Source organism: Chelonia mydas, chromosome 15, assembly GCF_015237465.2.
Source record: "Chelonia mydas isolate rCheMyd1 chromosome 15, rCheMyd1.pri.v2, whole genome shotgun sequence".
NCBI classification, from domain to species: domain Eukaryota; kingdom Metazoa; phylum Chordata; order Testudines; family Cheloniidae; genus Chelonia; species Chelonia mydas.
The window spans coordinates 1,748,887-1,767,485 of record NC_057856.1 but is presented as its reverse complement, the minus strand read 5'-3'; the positions used below and the strand labels follow the sequence as shown (position 1 = coordinate 1,767,485).

The 18,599-nt window shown below is 48.4% G+C and overlaps 1 protein-coding gene across 9 annotated transcripts in view; it reads left to right on the top strand.

Annotated features, from left to right (window-relative positions):
* Positions 1-718: 718 nt before the first annotated feature.
* Positions 719-18,599, top strand: part of NF2 (neurofibromin 2) — a 112,606-nt gene continuing 94,725 nt past the window's right edge. For 5 of the 9 annotated variants that reach the window (XR_005222339.2, XM_037878366.2, XM_037878364.2 and 2 more), the window contains exon 1: positions 720-1,324. Coding sequence is in view for 7 of the 9 variants with exons in the window: in XM_037878366.2 (XP_037734294.1) it covers positions 1,211-1,324 (114 nt within the window). In the remaining 2 variants the exon portion in view is untranslated. Of the gene's footprint in view, positions 1,325-15,362; positions 15,501-18,599 lie in introns of those variants that run through there. The other 4 variants (XM_037878368.2, XM_037878371.2, XM_037878365.2 and 1 more) reach the window with 3 other exon arrangements.

The following is an 18,599-nucleotide window of genomic DNA, read 5'->3' as shown; positions in this document are numbered from 1 at the left end:
ATTAATGGGGATGGGGTGGCAAACAGCTGTGCATATCTCTAGCCGTGTTATAGAGGGCAAACAATTCATGAGTTTATCCTCTATAAGCTTTAATCAGGGTAAAACAGATTTATTGGCGGCGTGGACCCCCGGGGCAGCGGAGCGTTAGAGACAGGAACGCTGCTCACGCTGTTTTCAGCTAAGCCTGCAGCTTGCAGGGGGCCGCGGGTCAGGTCTGGGTCTGGGTCTGGCTCAGAGGGGCAAGGCTCTGGAGTCCCAGGCTAGCAGGGAAGGGGGTTAGAAGTAGTCTCAGCACATGGGTGAGCAGGTCCCGAGGGGTTTTCTGTGAGCCGACCCCCCCCGACCCAGGACAGTTGTTCCCGCCCCCCTGCCCCGCCCACGTGGCGCTGCGGCGACGTTTCCTGCCGGTTCACTGCCACGGGCGGGACCGCAGGGCTGAGCAGGGCTAGGGCCACCACTAGGGGGAGCCAGAGCCCGTACTTCGCCTTCCCGCCAGGGGCCTGCCTTGCTCCGCTGTCTCTCAATCAATCCTGCTGGGAAGGCGGGACCCAGGGGAACCAAGGGCTCGCGCAGGGCAGCGCCACGAACCAGTCAAAGTGTAGATAGCTCCGACGTCGAGGAGGGCGGAACGGCCTATTGGCTGAGGTGCCCCTCCAGGAGGCGGGAGGAAGGGCTCTGTCGCGCTGCTGGCCAATGGCGGAGAGCGGTGGGGTTAGGGTGTGCCCGCTGAGGCGAGCGGAGCTGTGTGAGGCAGGTAGCGCGGGTTCCTGCCCGGCTCGGCTCCTCGCGGCCCCCGCCCCCCGGTTGGGCCCGATCCCGCAGCGGCCGCCGGAGCTGGGAGGCCGCCTGCGCCGCGGGCCAGGGCCCCGACTTCCCCAGGCCCGGGCCCCGACTTCCCCAGGCCCGGGCCCCTTCCGCCCCGGGCCCGGTCCCGCCGGTCCCCCCGCCCAGCTCTCGGGGCAGCCGCGCTGGGGTGAGCTGAGGGCCCGGACTCAGGCTTATGCAACGTCCCTGCCCCCGCTCGCCTCGCGCTGCCCCCCGCTGCCGGCCGGGGGGGCGGGCGGACCTGCTCGGGCCTTGTGTTGCAGCCGGCCCCGGCTCGGCCCCCCGGCTTGCCCGACTGGCCCGCTGAGCCTGCCGCAGGGGCCCGGGGCTGCTGGGGCAGCGGTGGGGGTCCTGCCTGGGGGGCCGCACTCCCCAGCGCCTCGCCATGGCCGGCGCCATCGCCTCTCGGATGAGCTTCAGCTCCCTGAAGAGGAAACAGCCCAAAACCTTCACCGTGCGGATTGTGACCATGGACGCCGAGATGGAGTTCAACTGCGAGGTGACCGGCCGCCGCGAGCTGGGGGCATCGGGGTGCACCGCGCCTCTCGCTCCCGGTCCCCGCCTGCCGCGAGCGGGCCCCCTGGGCTGGCGCCGGACCCCCGCTGCTGGGGTGGAGCGTGGCAGCGGCTGGGCGGCGCACGGCACCCCCGTGCCACGCGATGGTTTGGGGCAGGCCCTGGAGATGAATGCCGCGACAATTTGACTGCAGGGGGCATTGAGGGGGGCAAAATGTAGCTACCGGAGGTGGAATTTGATCAGGATGCCGGGGCTAGCATACCCCTGCGAAAAGCTGTATGTGAACTTTATTGAACAAAAAGGGGCTTGATATAGTCATAGAATATCAGGGTTGGAAGGGACCTCAGGAGGCCATCCAGTCCAACTCCCTGCTCAAAGCAGGACCAATCCCCAACTAAATCATCCCAGCCAGGGCTTTGTCAAGCCTGACCTTAAAAACTTCCAAGGAAGGAGATTCTACCACCTCCCTAGGTAACGCATTCCAGTGTTTCACCACCCTCCTAGTGAAAAAGTTTTTGCTAATATCCAACCTAAACCTCCCCCACTGCAACTTGAGACCATTACTCCTTGTCCTGTCCTCTTCTACCACTGAGAATAGTCTAGAACCATCCTCTCTGGAACCACCTCTCAGGTAGTTGAAAGCAGCTATCAAATCCCCCCTCATTCTTCTCTTCTGCAGACTAAACAATCCCAGTTCCCTCAGCCTCTCCTCATAAGTCATGTGTTCCAGACCCCTAATCATTTTTGTTGCCCTTTGCTGGACTCTTTCCAATTTATCCACGTCCTTCTTGTAGTGTGGGGCCCAAAACTGAACACAGTACTCCAGATGAGGCCTCACCAATGTCGAATAGAGGGGAACGATCACGTCCCTCGATCTGCTCGCTATGCCCCTACTTATACATCCCAAAATGCCATTGGCCTTCTTGGCAACAAGGGCACACTGCTGACTCATATCCAGCTTCTCGTCCACTGTAACCCCTAGGTCCTTTTCCGCAGAACTGCTGCCTAGCCATTCAGTCCCTAGTCTGTAGCGGTGCATTGGGTTCTTCCGTCCTAAGTGCAGGACCCTGCACTTATCCTTATTGAACCGCATCAGGTTTCTTTTGGCCCAATCCTCCAATTTGTCTAGGTCCCTCTGTATCCTATCCCTGCCCTCCAGCGTATCTACCACTCCTCCCAGTTTAGTATCATCCGCAAATTTGCTGGGAGTGCAATCCACACCATCCTCCAGATCATTTATGAAGATATTAAACAAAACCGGCCCCAGGACCGACCCCTGGGGCACTCCACTTGACACCGGCTGCCAACTAGACATGGAGCCATTGATCACTACCCGTTGAGCCCGACAATCTAGCCAACTTTCTACCTACCTTATAGTGCATTCATCCAGCCCGTACTACTTTAACTTGCTGACAAGAATACTGTGGGAGACCGTGTCAAAAGCTTTGCTAAAGTCAAGAAACAATACATCCACTGCTTTCCCTTCATCCACAGAATCAGTAATCTCATCATAGAAGGCTATTAGATTAGTCAAGCATGACCTTCCCTTGGTGAATCCATGCTGACTGTTCCTGATCACTTTCCTCTTGTGTAAGTGCTTCAGGATTGATTCCTTGAGGACCTGCTCCATGATTTTTCCAGGGACGGAGGTGAGGCTGACTGGCCTGTAGTTCCCAGGATCCTCCTTCTTCCCTTTTTTAAAGATTGGCACTACATTAGCCTTTTTCCAGTCATCTGGGACTTCCCCCGTTCGCCACGAGTTTTCAAAGATAATGGCCAATGGCTCTGCAATCACATCCGCCAATTCCTTTAGCACTCTCGGATGCAACTCGTCCGGCCCCATGGACTTGTGCACGTCCAGCTTTTCTAAATAGTCCCTAACCACCTCTTTCTCCACAGAGGGCTGGCCATCTACTCCCCATGTTGTGATGCCCAGCGCAGCAGTCTGGGAGCTGTCCTTGTTAGTGAAGACAGAGGCAAAAAAAGCATTGAGCACATTAGCTTTTTCCACATCCTCTGTCACTAGGTTGCCTCCCTCATTCAGTAAGGGGCCCACACTTTCCTTGGCTTTCTTCTTGTTGCCAACATACCTGAAGAAACCCTTCTTGTTAGCTGCAGCTCCAGGTGCGATTTGGCCCTCCTGATTTCATTCCTACATGCCCAGCAATATTTTTATACTCTTCCCTGGTCATATGTCCAACCTTCCACTTCTTGTAAGCTTCTTTTTTATGTTTAAGATCCGCTAGGATTTCACCGTTAAGCCAAGCTGATCGCCTGCCATATTTACTATTCTTTCGACTCATCGGGATGGTTTGTCCCTGTAACCTCAACAGGGATTCCTTGAAATACAGCCAGCTCTCCTGGACTCCTTTCCCCTTCATGTTAGTCCCCCAGGGGATCCTACCCATCTGCTCCCTGAGGGAGTCGAAGTCTGCTTTCCTGAAGTCCAGGGTCCGTATCCTGCTGCTTACCTTTCTTCCCTGCGTCAGGATCCTGAACTCAACCAACTCATGGTCACTGCCTCCCAGATTCCCGTCCACTTTTGCTTCCCCCACTAATTCTTCCCTGTTTGTGAGCAGCAGGTCAAGAAAAGCTCCCCCCCAGTTGGCTCGTCTAGCACTTGCACCAGGAAATTGTCCCCTACGCTTTCCAAAAACTTCCTGGATTGTCTATGCACCGCTGTATTGCTCTCCCAGCAAATATCAGGAAAATTAAAGTCACCCATGAGAACCAGGGCGTGCGATCTAGTAGCTTCTGCGAGTTGCCGGAAGAAAGCCTCATCCACCTCATCCCCCTGGTCCGGTGGTCTATAGCAGACTCCCACCACTACATCACTCTTGTTGCTCACATTTCTAAACTTAATCCATAGACACTCAGGTTTTTCTGCAGTTTCATACCGGAGCTCTGAGCAGTCATACTGCTCCCTTACATACAGTGCTACTCCACCACCTTTTCTGCCCTGCCTGTCCTTCCTGAACAGTTTATAACCATCCATGACAGTACTCCAGTCATGTGAGTTATCCCACCAAGTCTCTGTTATTCCAATGACATCATAACTCCTTGACATCACCAGGACCTCCAGTTCTCCCTGCTTGTTTCCAAGGCTTTGTGCATTTGTATACAAGCACTTGAGATAACCTGCTGATCGCCCCTCCTTCTCAGTATGAGGCAGGAGCCCGCCCCTCACAGGCGTTCCTGCCTGTGTTTCCTCCCGGTATCCCGCTTTCCCACTTACCTCAGGGCTTTAGTCTCCTTCCCCCGGTGAACCTAGTTTAAAGCCCTCCTCACTAGGTTAGCCAGCCTGCTGGCAAAGATGCTCTTCCCTCTCTTCGTAAGATGGAGCCCATCTCTGCCCAGCACTCCTCCTTCATGGAACACCATCCCATGGTCAAAGAATCCAAAGCCTTCTCTCCGACACCACCTGCGTAGCCATTCGTTGACTTCCACGATCCGACGGTCCCTGCCCCGTCCTTTTCCTTCCACGGGGAGGATATCATCTAAAACATAGTACTTCCAACACCACAAACGGCCAATTGCATCCTGTTGGGGCTCAGGCTTATTGGTAAATCACAGAAAAGTGCTCCCCACTGAATCCACTTTCTGGTGCCCCCTCCGCCCCCCTCCTGATTTTCCTGTCTACCAGTGGTGGGGAGCTGCTAGCTAAATACAGATCCTCCAGAGTTTCTCTGGAGAGATGAACGTGTTTGTAGCCAAAGATGGAACATGCAGGGTTTCAATTTGAATGTCCTTGGATCTACTCACAGCCACCTGCATCTGTTTTGTTTAGGAAGCCCTGTTCGTAAATGGTGCTGTTTTTCATTTGCCTGCATTGTACAGGCACTGGAAGACTACAGGGAGGCCCTCTAGGAATCCATTGTTAATCTAGCATTGAAGTGTAATGTCTTACGCAAAAGATGTGTTGGGATAGAAACTGTATGCATATAAGTATCAGAGGGGTAGCCTTGTTAGTCTGGATCTGTAAAAGCACTTGTGTCTCAGTGCAGGAGGTTCCTTGGTGCTGTGCTGTGATATAACAGAGGGGATGCAGTCATGTCTCAGTGCCTGTGGTTCTGGGTGCTGTGATATAGCTGAGGGGAGGCAGTCGTGTCTAGTGGGAGGATCCAGGGTGCTGCACTATAATATAGAAGAGGGGAAGTCATGTCTTTGCACAGAATGCAAAGACATTCCTCGATGCAATTCTCTTGTGACTCCCAACCGCTACTGGAATATGGTACAACACATCCTTGAGCGAAGGAATTGGGGGTGGGGTCAAAAATAATTCCTCTGATTATATTGCAGAATAACAGTAGGCTCTGGGTCGCCCCCTATTATGCTGTTAAATTAGGTACTTTACTCCCCTCTAGCCACTAAAGAAGAATAGCTTGCAGGTACTCTCTGTAGAATAGGTAAGCAGAAAGCTGTGAACAAATAACTCTTTAATTTACATGAGGTTTTTGGATGACTTGAAATATCTTTTGGGGACTCTAAAGGATAAACTTTGAATGAGTGCTCTAGTATCCATATGCATTTGGCCTTTCATCCCCTTCATTATCACCCCAGCAACATCACTACTTTAGCCTGCTCCAGAAGTGTTGTCTTTGATATGAAAATGCAAATGATTATCTGCTTTGATCTTACTAGCTAGCAGACAGCAAATTCCAGAGATGAAATTTTGCAAAGCGCATAGCAAACCTAGTGATTTGCCATTGTAAGTTGGCACTACAGCTATGTGGTGCTAGCAGTCTGCATGATGCAGTTCAAAATAGAAGCAGGATGAAGTATCCAAGGGGGTGCGGGGAGGGCAGTAATAGAGACCAACCATAGGCTGTGAGATTTCCTGAGTGTCTTCACAGCATGATGGGGCCCTGATCCTGAGTCAGGCCTGTGGGCATTAATGCAGTATAAATAACTTGTTCCTAGGCAAAACATATCACTAAACTGGAGTCCTAAGAATGTACAGTATCCAGGCCTTGCTATCTGGAGAATGATGCAAACAATGTGAGGGAGGATTTGGAGGGGTCCATCAGATTATTCCAGAGGCATTGCTCTGGTGAGAAGTCTCCAACCCTCAACTACTGGAAGGGGTGGCTGCTGAGATTCCTGGCAGGTGGTTGTCTCCAGACTTGGTATGGGCCTCCATCTGTTTTATTAGTTGACCGCTAGAAGGTGTATAATTACACTTGAAGTTTCCTCACCATACTCGCGTCAGGTTGTTGCTGTGTACTGGGGCCACTCTGCTGCTCGCTCTCCCTAGGTACTCCTAGCACACTGTCTCTAGTTTGAGTGCTTTTCTTATTCTTCGAGGCAATTATAATTAAGGCTATGGTTTAGTCATGGAATCTGTGACTTCCAGCAACCTCCATGACTTCAGCCTGCGATGGATGGGAGCTGCAGGGTCCCCCACTGCCCCCAGAGCTCCAAGCTGCCACAGGCAGCAGGGTACCCCACAACTCCTGGCTGCCATGGGGTACCCCTGAACCCCCAAGCTCCCAGTTTGTGGCGGGGGAACCCCTGAGCTCCCTGCCGTCACGGGAGGTGGGGAACCGTGAGCTCCTGGCTGCCACGGGCCCTCGGAGCTGCAGGCGGCAGAGGTATCCCACAGACCCCAGTTGCTGCAGGCGGCTGCTAGCCCCTGTGCAGCTGCCTGCTTCAGGTGGTATGGGGACCCACAGATCCCTATTTTTTCATGGATCGTTTTAGTGAAAGTCGTGGACAGGTCATGGCTTCTGTGAATTTTTCTTTTTTGTCCATGACTTTTACTAAAAATATCTGTGACAAAATCTTAGCCTTAATTATAATATACTGCTTTGGGGGACGCTATCTGCGATCCTCCTCAGTCTGAGTGATTGAGAGAGGAAAGACACTGCTTAAAAACTCTTGGGTTTTTTTTAAACCCCATCTCCTGTTTAATTCAAATATTGACAAACAGTAAGAAAGAAAAAAAATTGTTAAATTCAACTCTTCTCCTCCTTCAGTTAAGGTCTGAGAAAGCTTTGTGTGTTCTCTGGTCCTCCACGAAGACCTTCAGAAAAGGGAAGAGAAGACTTGAGATTACTTATTTCTAAGAAATAGTAGCTCCCCTACTTAAAAAGGCCACTTTTCAGGCCTTTATGCCCACCCTGAACAGAGAGGGTATAAATCCATTTTTTCCCTCTATTTGTGAGTCACCTTTAAGAATAAGGAAAGTTAATATCCAACACCCACGCCTTGGCCTGATTTAACTATAAACAATTGAATGGATTCTCTCCATATGTTCTTAAATAAATATATCATGTTTCAGCTAAGATCAAGCATGGAAAACTTGAGCCCAAAACGAGTTTTTCAGTAAGGGGGGACAAAAAGAGGTTGGGTTTTTTGTGGGTTTTTTTTTTTTTGTTTCAGAACAGTCTTTTAATAGGCTTCATAAAGCCAGAGAATTGAACGCAGGAATTCCTTCACCACTTCAAATACAATACCAATGGAATGTGTTACCTAGGGAGGTGGTGGAATCTCCATCCTTAGAGGTTTTTAAGGCCTGGCTTGACAAAGCCTTGGCTGGGATAATTTAGTTGGTGTTGGTCCTGCTTTGAGCAGGGGATTGGACTAGATGACCTCCTGAGGTCTTTTCCAACCCTAATATTCTATGATTCACATTTCTTGCAGTAAAAAAAAAGGACAATATAAACATTTTCAAGAACCTCTGGTGGAAAGTTTTAGCAAGTCTTAGTTCTGAGGGTTGTTACATTGTACAGTGAAAATACCTTTTTTTCTGAAGATTGAATTTACGAGTCACTTGTGTCTCTTTAGATATACCAAAGGCTGCCACGCATTTTGCCCCTCCCTTGCTATACACTAAAGGAACAGAACTTTGTAACTCGTTTATTGTGCACTTGCTACTGAGCAACCGGTGAATTGGCTTTTGTAGAGCTTGAGTTATACTGGCTGGTGTAGTTTAAATCTAGCACATCTAACAGCTCCTAGAATGACTGATCGAATGCTGCCTGTGACAATGATAAACAAAGCCTTCAAATCTTATATGGCTTATTGGGCCTCTCTACTAGCTGAAAATTGTTCAAGAAGATGTGTAGGCTAAAGGGCTTTTATTACGGCTTTCTCTTCCTTTTCCATCTGTTGTTTCTTCAGTATTTCCATTTTCTAGCTCATAATAGTTCATAGACACTGTTTTTTCTTTGTGGTTGATATTTAATCCTCATGAGCCTAACTCATTATATTGCTGTGTTTTCTTATGATCCGGTGGACTTCTAAATTGGGCATGGGATAATAGGAAGCTGATGTTACCCTCCATTTAAAAAACCGCAATCTTTTTACAAGTAGTTTAAAAAAAGAGTCATGGGTCTGCTGTAACTCCGTTGACTCCAACGCAATTATGCCAGGGTGAGTTTGGCCTTGTATGTTTTTATCACTTGTAAAATGTCATTAATGGCCCTGGAGAATGAAATCCTCAATCCCCAGAAGAGGTAGAGCTAATAGACCATAGCAATGCAAACTTTCCTCAACTGTGTTTCTCAAACTTGCTTTGGAGGACACCTCTTTCCCCTCCGGGACAAAGAGGGAGTTGTCTTCTTGTCTCCCTGTAAAAATGTCAGTTAATAACATATGTAGTGGCTTTCTATGGTGAGAGAAATTGTAACTTCCTATAGGCTGTGGAGTATTTGTCAGATGATAACAATGTGGGTTGGATTTGAACTGGCAAGTCTTGCGTCTTCCAATGACTCCTCAGGGACGCTTCTGCTAAAGAAGCCCTATTTTTATCATTGCAGATGAACTTCCACAGCCTCTCCTGAAAGCACACAGAGAAACTGACAAGAATTGTCAGGGCTGTTATAAAAGCAGGACCTGTGGGAACTCAGCTGCAATCCTTTGCTGCTGTTGTTGGGGAGCCCTATCTTCGTGGGGAAGGAACAAGTGAAGGGAGGTGACTTGTGGCCTGGTGGCACAAGAGCTTGAGTTCCACCATCATCCCTTGTCTTCCAGGCTAGAAGCAATGTTGGAGGGATTATGTTTAGCTGCAGGGGATTTGATAACTATCCACCAGCCAAAAGGCAGTCTGCTGCAATTTGAGTCTTTGACGATGTGGATCCTGGAATGAACCCTGAAAAGATCGTTGGGACATGGGGTGAAAGAATGATATGCAGCTACTAACTGCCACATGGTTGTCCTGGAAACCCACCCACATGCAGAGCTGTAATGAAGAGTCTGTCTTCAGGTTGGAAGGATGGTCACACTCCAAAGCAGCAAGACTTTGTGGTGAGGGAATGAAACTGCCAGTGCAGTGGCTTCCTAGAGATTTGTTCTCATGGGAGAAATGTAGGGTGCAGATTTATTCTTGCTCTTCCCATTCACTTGTCATCTGTGCACAAAGCAACTTTTCCTTTGTACTGGCTGGTATGGGAGGAGCTAATGGCCAGTTAGGCCACGCAGGGGGAGAGCTGCTGCAGTATTCCTGCTATGGCTGGCAGTACAGGGACTCCTCTCCCTGATGAGCCATGGCAGCTCTATTGGGTGGAGAAGGCAGGGAATTACTACTTTTCGGCTTTCTGTCCCTCCCGCATTTGCTTGCCCCTCCCCATGTCTTTCCGACATTGCTGTTCAGTCCCAAGGCTTTTGGCAAACCATTGGGGACCCTATTGCTATTGAGGCTGTGAAATATTGAGAAGGATTAGTTAGTTAGTAATTGCCTAGATCAGTGGTTCCCAAACTAGGGGCACCGCTTGTTCAGGGAAAGCCCCTGGCGGGCTGGGCTGGTTTGTTTACCTGCTGCATCCACAGGTTTGGCTGATCGCTGCTCCCAGCGGCTGCGGTTTGCCTCTCCAGGCCAATGGGGGCTGCGGAAAGCGGCGGCCAGCACGTCCCTCGGCCTGCGCCGCTTCTTGCAACTCCCATTGGCCAAGAGCAGCGAACCGCGGCCACTAGGAGCTGCGATCGGCCAAACCTGCGGATGCGGCAGGTAAACAAACCGGCCCGGCCTGCCAGGGGCTTTCCCTGAACAAGCGGTGCCCCTACTTTGGGAACCACTGGCCTAGATTGTGAGCTCTTCTGGGCAGGGAATGCCTTTTAGTTCTGTTTTTACTTCCTCCCTGCTTCAAACCCCTTGGTATCCCCACAACCTCCCGCCCACTCTCCTGATATCCACCTGCCTGCCACCATCTGCTCCCTTGCCTCCCTCCCTCTCTGCCCTTCACTGCATGCAGCTTCTCTCACTCCATCCTCATCTGTCTTTCTGCTGCCCTGCCTCCACCACGAGTGTAAATGAATTGGCTGTGTGTGTTGGCAGCTGTATGGTGATGTAGAGGTGAAGAGTTTGAGGAGATTTGGTAGTTATGATGCTGACTGGTAGACCATGTGTTTGAGGTTGTGCTGTATGTTCTGTAGCTCTAACTGGTGGCTTACATGCTTTGTATTGTTTCTGGGAAATGAACTTCAACAAACTTAACTCTTATTTTAAAAGGTCTTTTTTGTGGGAATAATATATTTCTTTGCTTTTCTCTAGTGCCTTTAATCCAAAAATCTCAAAGCCTTTGACAAATGTAAATGAATTAAGTGCCTCTGACCCCTGTGGGTGTGACATTCCCCAAGGTACAATCTGTACTGTTGACCGTTGGTGTCCCCTTAAGTCTCTAGCCTGGGGTGCCTTTTACACTGCTTTGTTGTCAGAACAGCCACTCCTGACTTACTTCCACAGCCTTCAGCATGCAAATTCACTCCCAGCGAAATACATGAGCATGCTGAGGAATCACTCATGAATTACATACAGGGCGGCACCTGCAAATTCTTACTCCCAACCTTGTCAACCAGAAATGTGTGTCTTGTGCTGCTCAGTACCTTTCTGAACAGTACAAGCTCATAGAAAGTCCATCACTTCATCAAAGGAAAATGATATATGCACCAATAATACATGCAAATGGAGTTTCCCACATACTCTAATCCTAACATACTGGATAAAATAAAACAATAAGATAAGTTTATTAACTACAGAAAGATGGATTTTAAGAGATTACAAGTGATGATGCATAAAAGTCAGGATTGGTTACAAAAGAAATAAGAGTAATATGCAAGCTAATATTTAACAAGCTAAATGAACTTAAAAGCAAAGGTTTGTCTTGCCATACACTGTAGTAAATTTCACAGGCTGGGTCTCCTTCCAACCTGGGACCACTTCTCCTTACTTCAGTTTTTTCAGAGTAGTTAATGATATGAGCAGAGAGAAGGGAGGAGGAGATGTGAAGTCAAGTGTTTTCCTCTCCCTTTATAACTTAATTTCTTGTGCTAGAAACATCCTTGCTGAGTCATGGTGATGCAGGTTATGCAGGACATGAAGTTTGAATGGTCCCTATTGCTGAAGAATGGCTGCTTAAGCCGTGACAGCTCTTTTAACACCTGGCTGGGGTGCTAGCGTGTCTTTGTCTCTGAATGCTTGTTTGAGCCTGCTTTTCTTAAACTTGGAGCATGTTACAGCAATGATACGAAGTAGAATCTTATAACTCCACATACAATGTTGATGCATGTATTTTACCAGGGCAATAATGTTCAGCAGATTGAGTTTTCAAATGATACCTCACAGGGCATACTTTTTATAATTTTTTGTACAAGGCTCTCTCATGGGCTCCTCCTCTCATTTTATACTAAACCTCATAGAGCACTAGTTTTGGTTTCTTTAAATATATTCTGTTTTAAATCTGCCCCATAGCAATTCCCAGATGTATATTTTCGGAGATTAAACCTCTTCTAAATTAAACCCAAATCTGTAGTAATTCCTAGAAATGGAAGCTTAATGTCTTTTACACTATAAAACTTAATAAATACAGTTGGGGTTTTATTTTAAAGCTTTTAATTTGTTTAGGGAAATATTAAAGGCATAAACCCACCCTCTCTCCCTGTTTTCTACTTTTCATTATGGCCATTGAAGTGTGAAGTTTAATTAATCAGCAGCATATTAAGGATGGAGACCTAGGGCTGGTCTACACTAGAAAATCAGATCAACCCAGCTATGTCGCTCGGGGTGTGAAAAATCTGCAACCTGAGTTTGTAGTTAAGCCAGCTTAAGCCCCCTTGTAGAGAGCACTAGGTTGATAGAAGCGTTCTTCTGTCGACCTAGCTATTGCCTCTCGGGGAGGTGGATTTACTACAGTGATGGGAGAACCCCTCCTGTCGCTGTAGTCAGTGTCTACGCTTAAGTGCTACTGCAGTGCAGCGGTTTAAATGTGGACATACCCTATTTGCATATCTTATAATATCACTGCATTATGGAAAAGCTGGGTTTGCCCCACCTCCCTGAGAACTAGACCACAGATGTTTTATAATACAGCTAGAAGGCTTTGTAGGGGAACCTGCTTGGAGATCAACATAGTCCTTCTTTCAGCAAGATTGTCTTATTTAAATGTTCCAGTACAGTTAGCACTTTGCCGTGATTAAGGTTAAGATTCTGTCACGGTTATTTTTAGTAAAAGTTACAGACAGGTTGCAGGTCTGTGACTTTTACTAAAAATAATGGGGAAGGGGCTGACAGGGAGAGGGCTGAAGCCTGAGCCTCGCGGAGTGGGGTAGAGAGTTCAAGCTCTGCTGTGGGAGAAGGGACTGTTGTGTGCTGCAACCCCAGTGGCTCAGAGCTCTGGGGTTCCCCTGCTGTCCGCAGTAGCTGGGCACTCCGGCTCCCCCCACCGCCCATGGTGGCTCAGAGCTCCAGGGTCCTCACTGGCTGATACCTCCAGCCCCGCTGCCATGGGGCTGAAGTGGGAAATGTCACAGAGGTCTCTGAAAGTCACGGAATCCATCACATCCATGACATCTTATCCTTAAAAGTCATGATGTAAGATGTTAAAGTAATCTAGCAAAGGTAATGCGGTTCTGTCAGTAGGTGAGACTCCCAGATGAGATACTGTAATATCCCTGATTTCTGCTGCTGTATCTAAACTCCTGTCCCTGCGTGCCATTGTGAGATGATCAAATTCATTTAGGAAGGAAATTGCATCTTTCCATGCTTTTTGGGGGGTGTTCTTTCTCCCCATGAATTTGGGCAGGTTGGTCTCCTGACCCCCTCTGATTTTGTCGCTGGCCAGGGACCCAATTTGTTTTGCTCTTCACTTGTGTATCTCCTTCCCTGTCCCACTCTCTCCTTTTCTCTGCAGAGTTATCTATTTGTGTCACTACTTCCACATCTGGTAGGGTGACTGTCCTTCCAGTAGGGTGGGCTCTCCATTCAACCATTTCTGTAAGGCCTGGGATCTTGGACCCAAAACTCTTCTTCGATTCTTATTCTGTGGAGATTTAGCTGCTACCTCAGCTGGTTCCCTGACCTTAATAGAATCATCGAATCATAGAATATCAGGGTTGGAAGGGACCTCAGGAGGTCATCTAGTCCAACTCCCTGCTCAAAGCAGGACCAATCCCCAACTAAATCATCCCAGCCAGGGCTTTGACAGCAGGAGCTTTATGGATCTTGTATTAAAAGTGAACTGAAAAGCTTTGCAACCAATACAGAGAAATAATTTAAGCTCCCAAACCAACAAGATGCAAGTTTAGACTAAACATATTTGTCACTCTAAACTTGCATCTTGTTACTGGTCTGGGGCTTAAAATAATTCTTTATTGCTTGGAAAGCTGTTCAGTTGACTTTTAAGTAGATAGGGCCCAATGCTGGTACTGTATGGTGTAATATTTGTCATAAGATTCCTTAGCAGGATGTTGAGAGCTACTTAGCTGAGTCATGACACCTATGTTTCAACCCAGGAGTAAACCAGGGTTCTCTTTCTGGCAATTTGTAGGGTCAAATTGACTTCATGGGTGTTGCACAGGAAGGGATGAGGGTGTAAATCAGGGCAGAATTTGGTTCTTAGTGCTAAAAAGTGATGGCAGATGAGTAAACGGGAGATGAGTGAAATTCCCCTTCCTTTGCACAATACTCAAACAAAGTTGTGTACATCCCTCCCCACGTGTAGATAAACACCAAATGACAGCAATTTGACAATGGTGTACCAATACCGTAGTAACAACGAACTCTCTAATGCAGCTGACCTTCAACAAATGGCTGGCAAGTTAACAGCTCGGGGAAAAACGTGTGGTTGTCAGCAGCAGTAAATGCTCTCTTTAAAACGTAGGAGAGGAAAAAAACCAAACCCTTCCCTGACTGCAAAGTGAATTTCAGTGAAGTAGCTGAAATGCCACCTGCCAAATCAGGGTGTGATTGCCCAGTGCTCTTAGGGTACTCGGAGACTGTCTGGGAGGTGGGTGCGATTCGGAAGCTGCTGATTTTTTCTTTTTCTTTCTTTCTTTTTTTTAAAAATACAGGAAATGCAGAGGAGAGGCTCCTGTTTTCATTTGAACTTTCTGGTGATACAATGAGGAGATGTGCACACAAAAAAAGAACATAATGCCCATTGAATTCTAACAGGTTGTGTGATTTGGGAATTAGTTTATCAGATTTCAGAGTAACAGCTGTATTAGTCTGTATTCGCAAAAAGAAAAGGAGTACTTGTGGCACCTTAGAGACAAACTAATCAATTTATTTGAGCATAAGCTTTCGTGAGCTGTAGCTCACGAAAGCTTATGCTCAAATAAATTGGTTAATCAGAGACATCTGCCTTGCCTGTGGTATAATTCAGCTCTGCTTCCCCCTTCTTAGAATACTTACAAGTCATTCACATGAGACATATTCTGTGGTTTATGTGCCTTCCTTTGTACTGTCCCCTATGAACGGACGGCCCTCTCTGATCCTGTGTGCCCCGTAACCATCTTCTCCTCCCAGTTTTTTCCTCCAAATGCTACCTTTTCTCCCACAGTCCTCAAATTCCCTATAAACCATGACAGTTTCTCTGGATCTGACAGACTGTCTTTATTTTTAAGATAGACATTCTTTTTTGAGTTAGAAATTCATCTATCTGGTTTTGTGTGTGTATTTTTAATACTATATAATGCTCTTGTTTTGCTTGCAGTGGCATCCTACAGGCAGCAGCTGCAGCCTAGGAGATTCAGGGGAGGTCTACGCTACAGCCGGGATCGACGCTCTGAGATCGATCCACTGGCAGTCGATTTAGCAGGTCTAGTGAAGACCCGCCAAATCGACAGCAGATCGCTCTCCTGTCGACCTCTGTACTCTACCCCTGACGAGAGAGTTTCTCCCGTCGACCCCCTGCTGTTTAGACCCCGCAGTAACTTGGCCTAAGGTATGTAGCTGGAGTTGCGTAGTGTAGGTTGACTTACCACGGTAGTGTAGACATAGCCTCAGTCTGAGCAATTTGGACAAGGAAATGATTTTACTGATGGCTTATCTTGCTTCCAGAAAGCACTGCACCACAACTAACAAACAGTATTTCTCCAACAGCTGTCTATCCTATTATTATTTGTATTATTGTAGTGCCTAGGATTTCCAGGTGTGGGCCAGGCCCCCATTGTGCTAGATGCTGTACAGACACAGCAAAAAGACTGTCCCTGCCCCAAAGAGCTTACAATCAAAGGATAAGACAAGACATACGAGATGTCTTAGTAATCTAAGTTCTGTTACACAATGTGTAACAGTGTCTCATTGTTTCTTTGTGCTCCCCAGTCTGTCTGTCTGTATCTGTGTTAATATTACAATATGTGTAAATGCCCAATCCGCTTTTAAAAATGCACAATATGAATAATACAGAGGAGCAAAAACTTTGTGGCTACAGTGCAACATAAAACTGCAACAGTGCCTTTACTGCGTAGTACCACAAATGCTGGGGAATGAATTGCAGAGATCCTATGAAGTTAAGAGTGTTCCACTCTTAGGGTTGTCTACACTACAAAATTAGGTTGAATTTATAAAAGTCGAATTTTTAGAAAGCGATTTTATACAGTCGATTTGTGTGTGTTCCCACTTAAGATCATTAAGTCGGCGGAGTGCGTCCACGGTACCGAGGCTAGCATCGACTTCCGGAGCCTTGCACCGTGGGTAGCTATCCCACAGTTCCTGCAGTCTCCGCCGCCCATTGGAATTCTGGGTTGAGATCCCAGTGCCTGATGAGGCAAAAAACATTGTTGCAGGTGGTTCTGGATACATGTTGTCGGGCCCCTCCTCCCTCCCTCCGAGAAAGCAACGGTAGACAATCGTTTCACACCTTTTTTCCTGGGTTACCCGTGCAGACGCCATACCACGGCAAGCATGGAGCCTGCTCAGCTCAATGTCACCATATGTCTCCTGGGTGCTGGCAGACGTGGGACTGCATTGCTACACGGCAGCAGCTCATTGCCTTGTGGCAGCATTACGACTGGTAGCTGTCCTCGTCGTCTCCTGGGTACTCTGGCCAGCCTTGGTCAGGTTGGTTGGGGCGCCTGAGCAGACATGGGTGCCCCTGGTAGATCTCAGTGAGGTCTGTCAGGGGTGTTTGCACATAAATGGGAGTGACTCAGGTCATTCTCTTCTTTAAGTTTTGTCTAATGGAGAATCAGTCCTGCCTGGAATATTGGCAGAGGGATAGCTCAGTGGTTTGAGCATTGCCTGCTAAACCCCAGGTTGTGAGTTCAATCCTTGAGGGGGCCATTCTGCTTCAGGCTGCTCTCCCAGCTAGCAGCACCATCTGCTACCAGCCTACCCCTCCCTCCCTCCGTGAAAGCAACGGCCGACAATTGTTTTGCGCCTTTTTCCGTGTGGGCGCCATATTGCTGTCAGCATCGTCATCCACCCGCCACTTCCGCTGCCACTCTGCTCTCCTGCTCACACCATACCACGGCAAGCATGGAGCCCGCTCAGATCACAGTGGCAGTTGTGACCGCTCTAAACACCATGCTCATTATCATGCAGTATATGCAGAACCAGAACCTGCAAAAGCAGGCGAGGAGGCAACGGCAGTGCAGTGAGGAGAGTGATGAGGACATGGACACAGATTTCTCTCAAAGTATGGGCCCCGGCAATCTGGCCATCCTGGTGGCAATGGGGCAGGCTCATGCCGTGGAACGCCGATTCTGGGCCCAGGAAACAAGCACAGACTGGTGGGACCGCATAGTGTTGCAGGTCTGGGACGATTCCCAGTGGCTGCGAAACTTTCATATGCGTAAGGCACTTTCATGGAACTTTGTGACTTGCTTTCCCCTCCCCTGAAGTGCCAGAATACCAAGATAAGAGCAGCCCTCACAGTTCACAAGTGAGTGGCGATGGCCCTCTAGAAGCTTGCAATGCCAGACAGCTACCGGTCAGTCGGGAATCAATTTGGAGTGGGCAAATCTACTGTGGCGGCTGCTGTGATGCAAGTAGCCAACGCGATCACTGAGCTGCTGCTATCAAGGGTAGTGACTCTGGGAAATCATAGAATATCAGAGTTGGAAGGGACCTCAGGAGATCATGTAGTCCAACCCCCTGCTCAAAGCAGGAACAATCCTCAACTAAATCATCCCAGCCAGGGCTTTGTCAAGCCTGACCTTAAAAACTTCTAAGGAAGGAGATTCCACCACCTCCCTAGGTAACGCATTCCAGTGTTTCACCACCCTCCTAGTGAAAAAATTTTTCCTAATATTCAACCTAAACCTCCCCCACTGCAACTTGAGACCATTACTCCTTGTCCTGTCCTCTTCTACCACTGAGAATAGTCTAGAACCATCCTCTCTGGAACCACCTCTCAGGTAGTTAAAAGCAGCTATTCTATCCCCCCTCATTCTTCTCTTCTGCAGACTAAACAATCCCAGTTCCCTCAGCCTCTCCTCATAAGTCATGTGTTCCAGACCCCTAATCATTTTTGTTGCCCTTCGCTGGACTCTCTCCAATTTATCCACATCCTTGTAGTGTGGGGCCCAAAACTGGACACAGTACTCCAGATGAGGCCTCACCAATGTCAAATAGAGGGGAACGATCATGTCCCTCGATCTGCTGGCAATGCCCCTGCGTCCCAAAATGCCATTGGCCTTCTTGGCAACAAGGGCACACTGTTGAGTCATATCCAGCTTCTTGTCCACTGTAACCCCTAGGTCCTTTTCTGCAGAACTGCTGCCGAGCCATTCGGTCCCCAGTCTGTGGCGGTGCATGGGATTCTTCCGTCCTAAGTGCAGGACTGTGCACTTGTCCTTGTTGAACCTCATCAGATTTCTTTTAGCCCAATCGTCTAATTTGTCTAGGTCCCTCTGTATCCTATCCCTACCCTCCAGCGTCTCTACCTCTCCTCCCAGTTTAGTGTCATCTGCAAACTTGCTGAGGGTGCAATTCACACCATCCTCCAGATCATTAATGAAGATATTGAACAAAACCGGCCCCAGGACCGACCCTTGGGGCACTCCACTTGATACCGGCTGCCAACTAGACATGGAGCCAT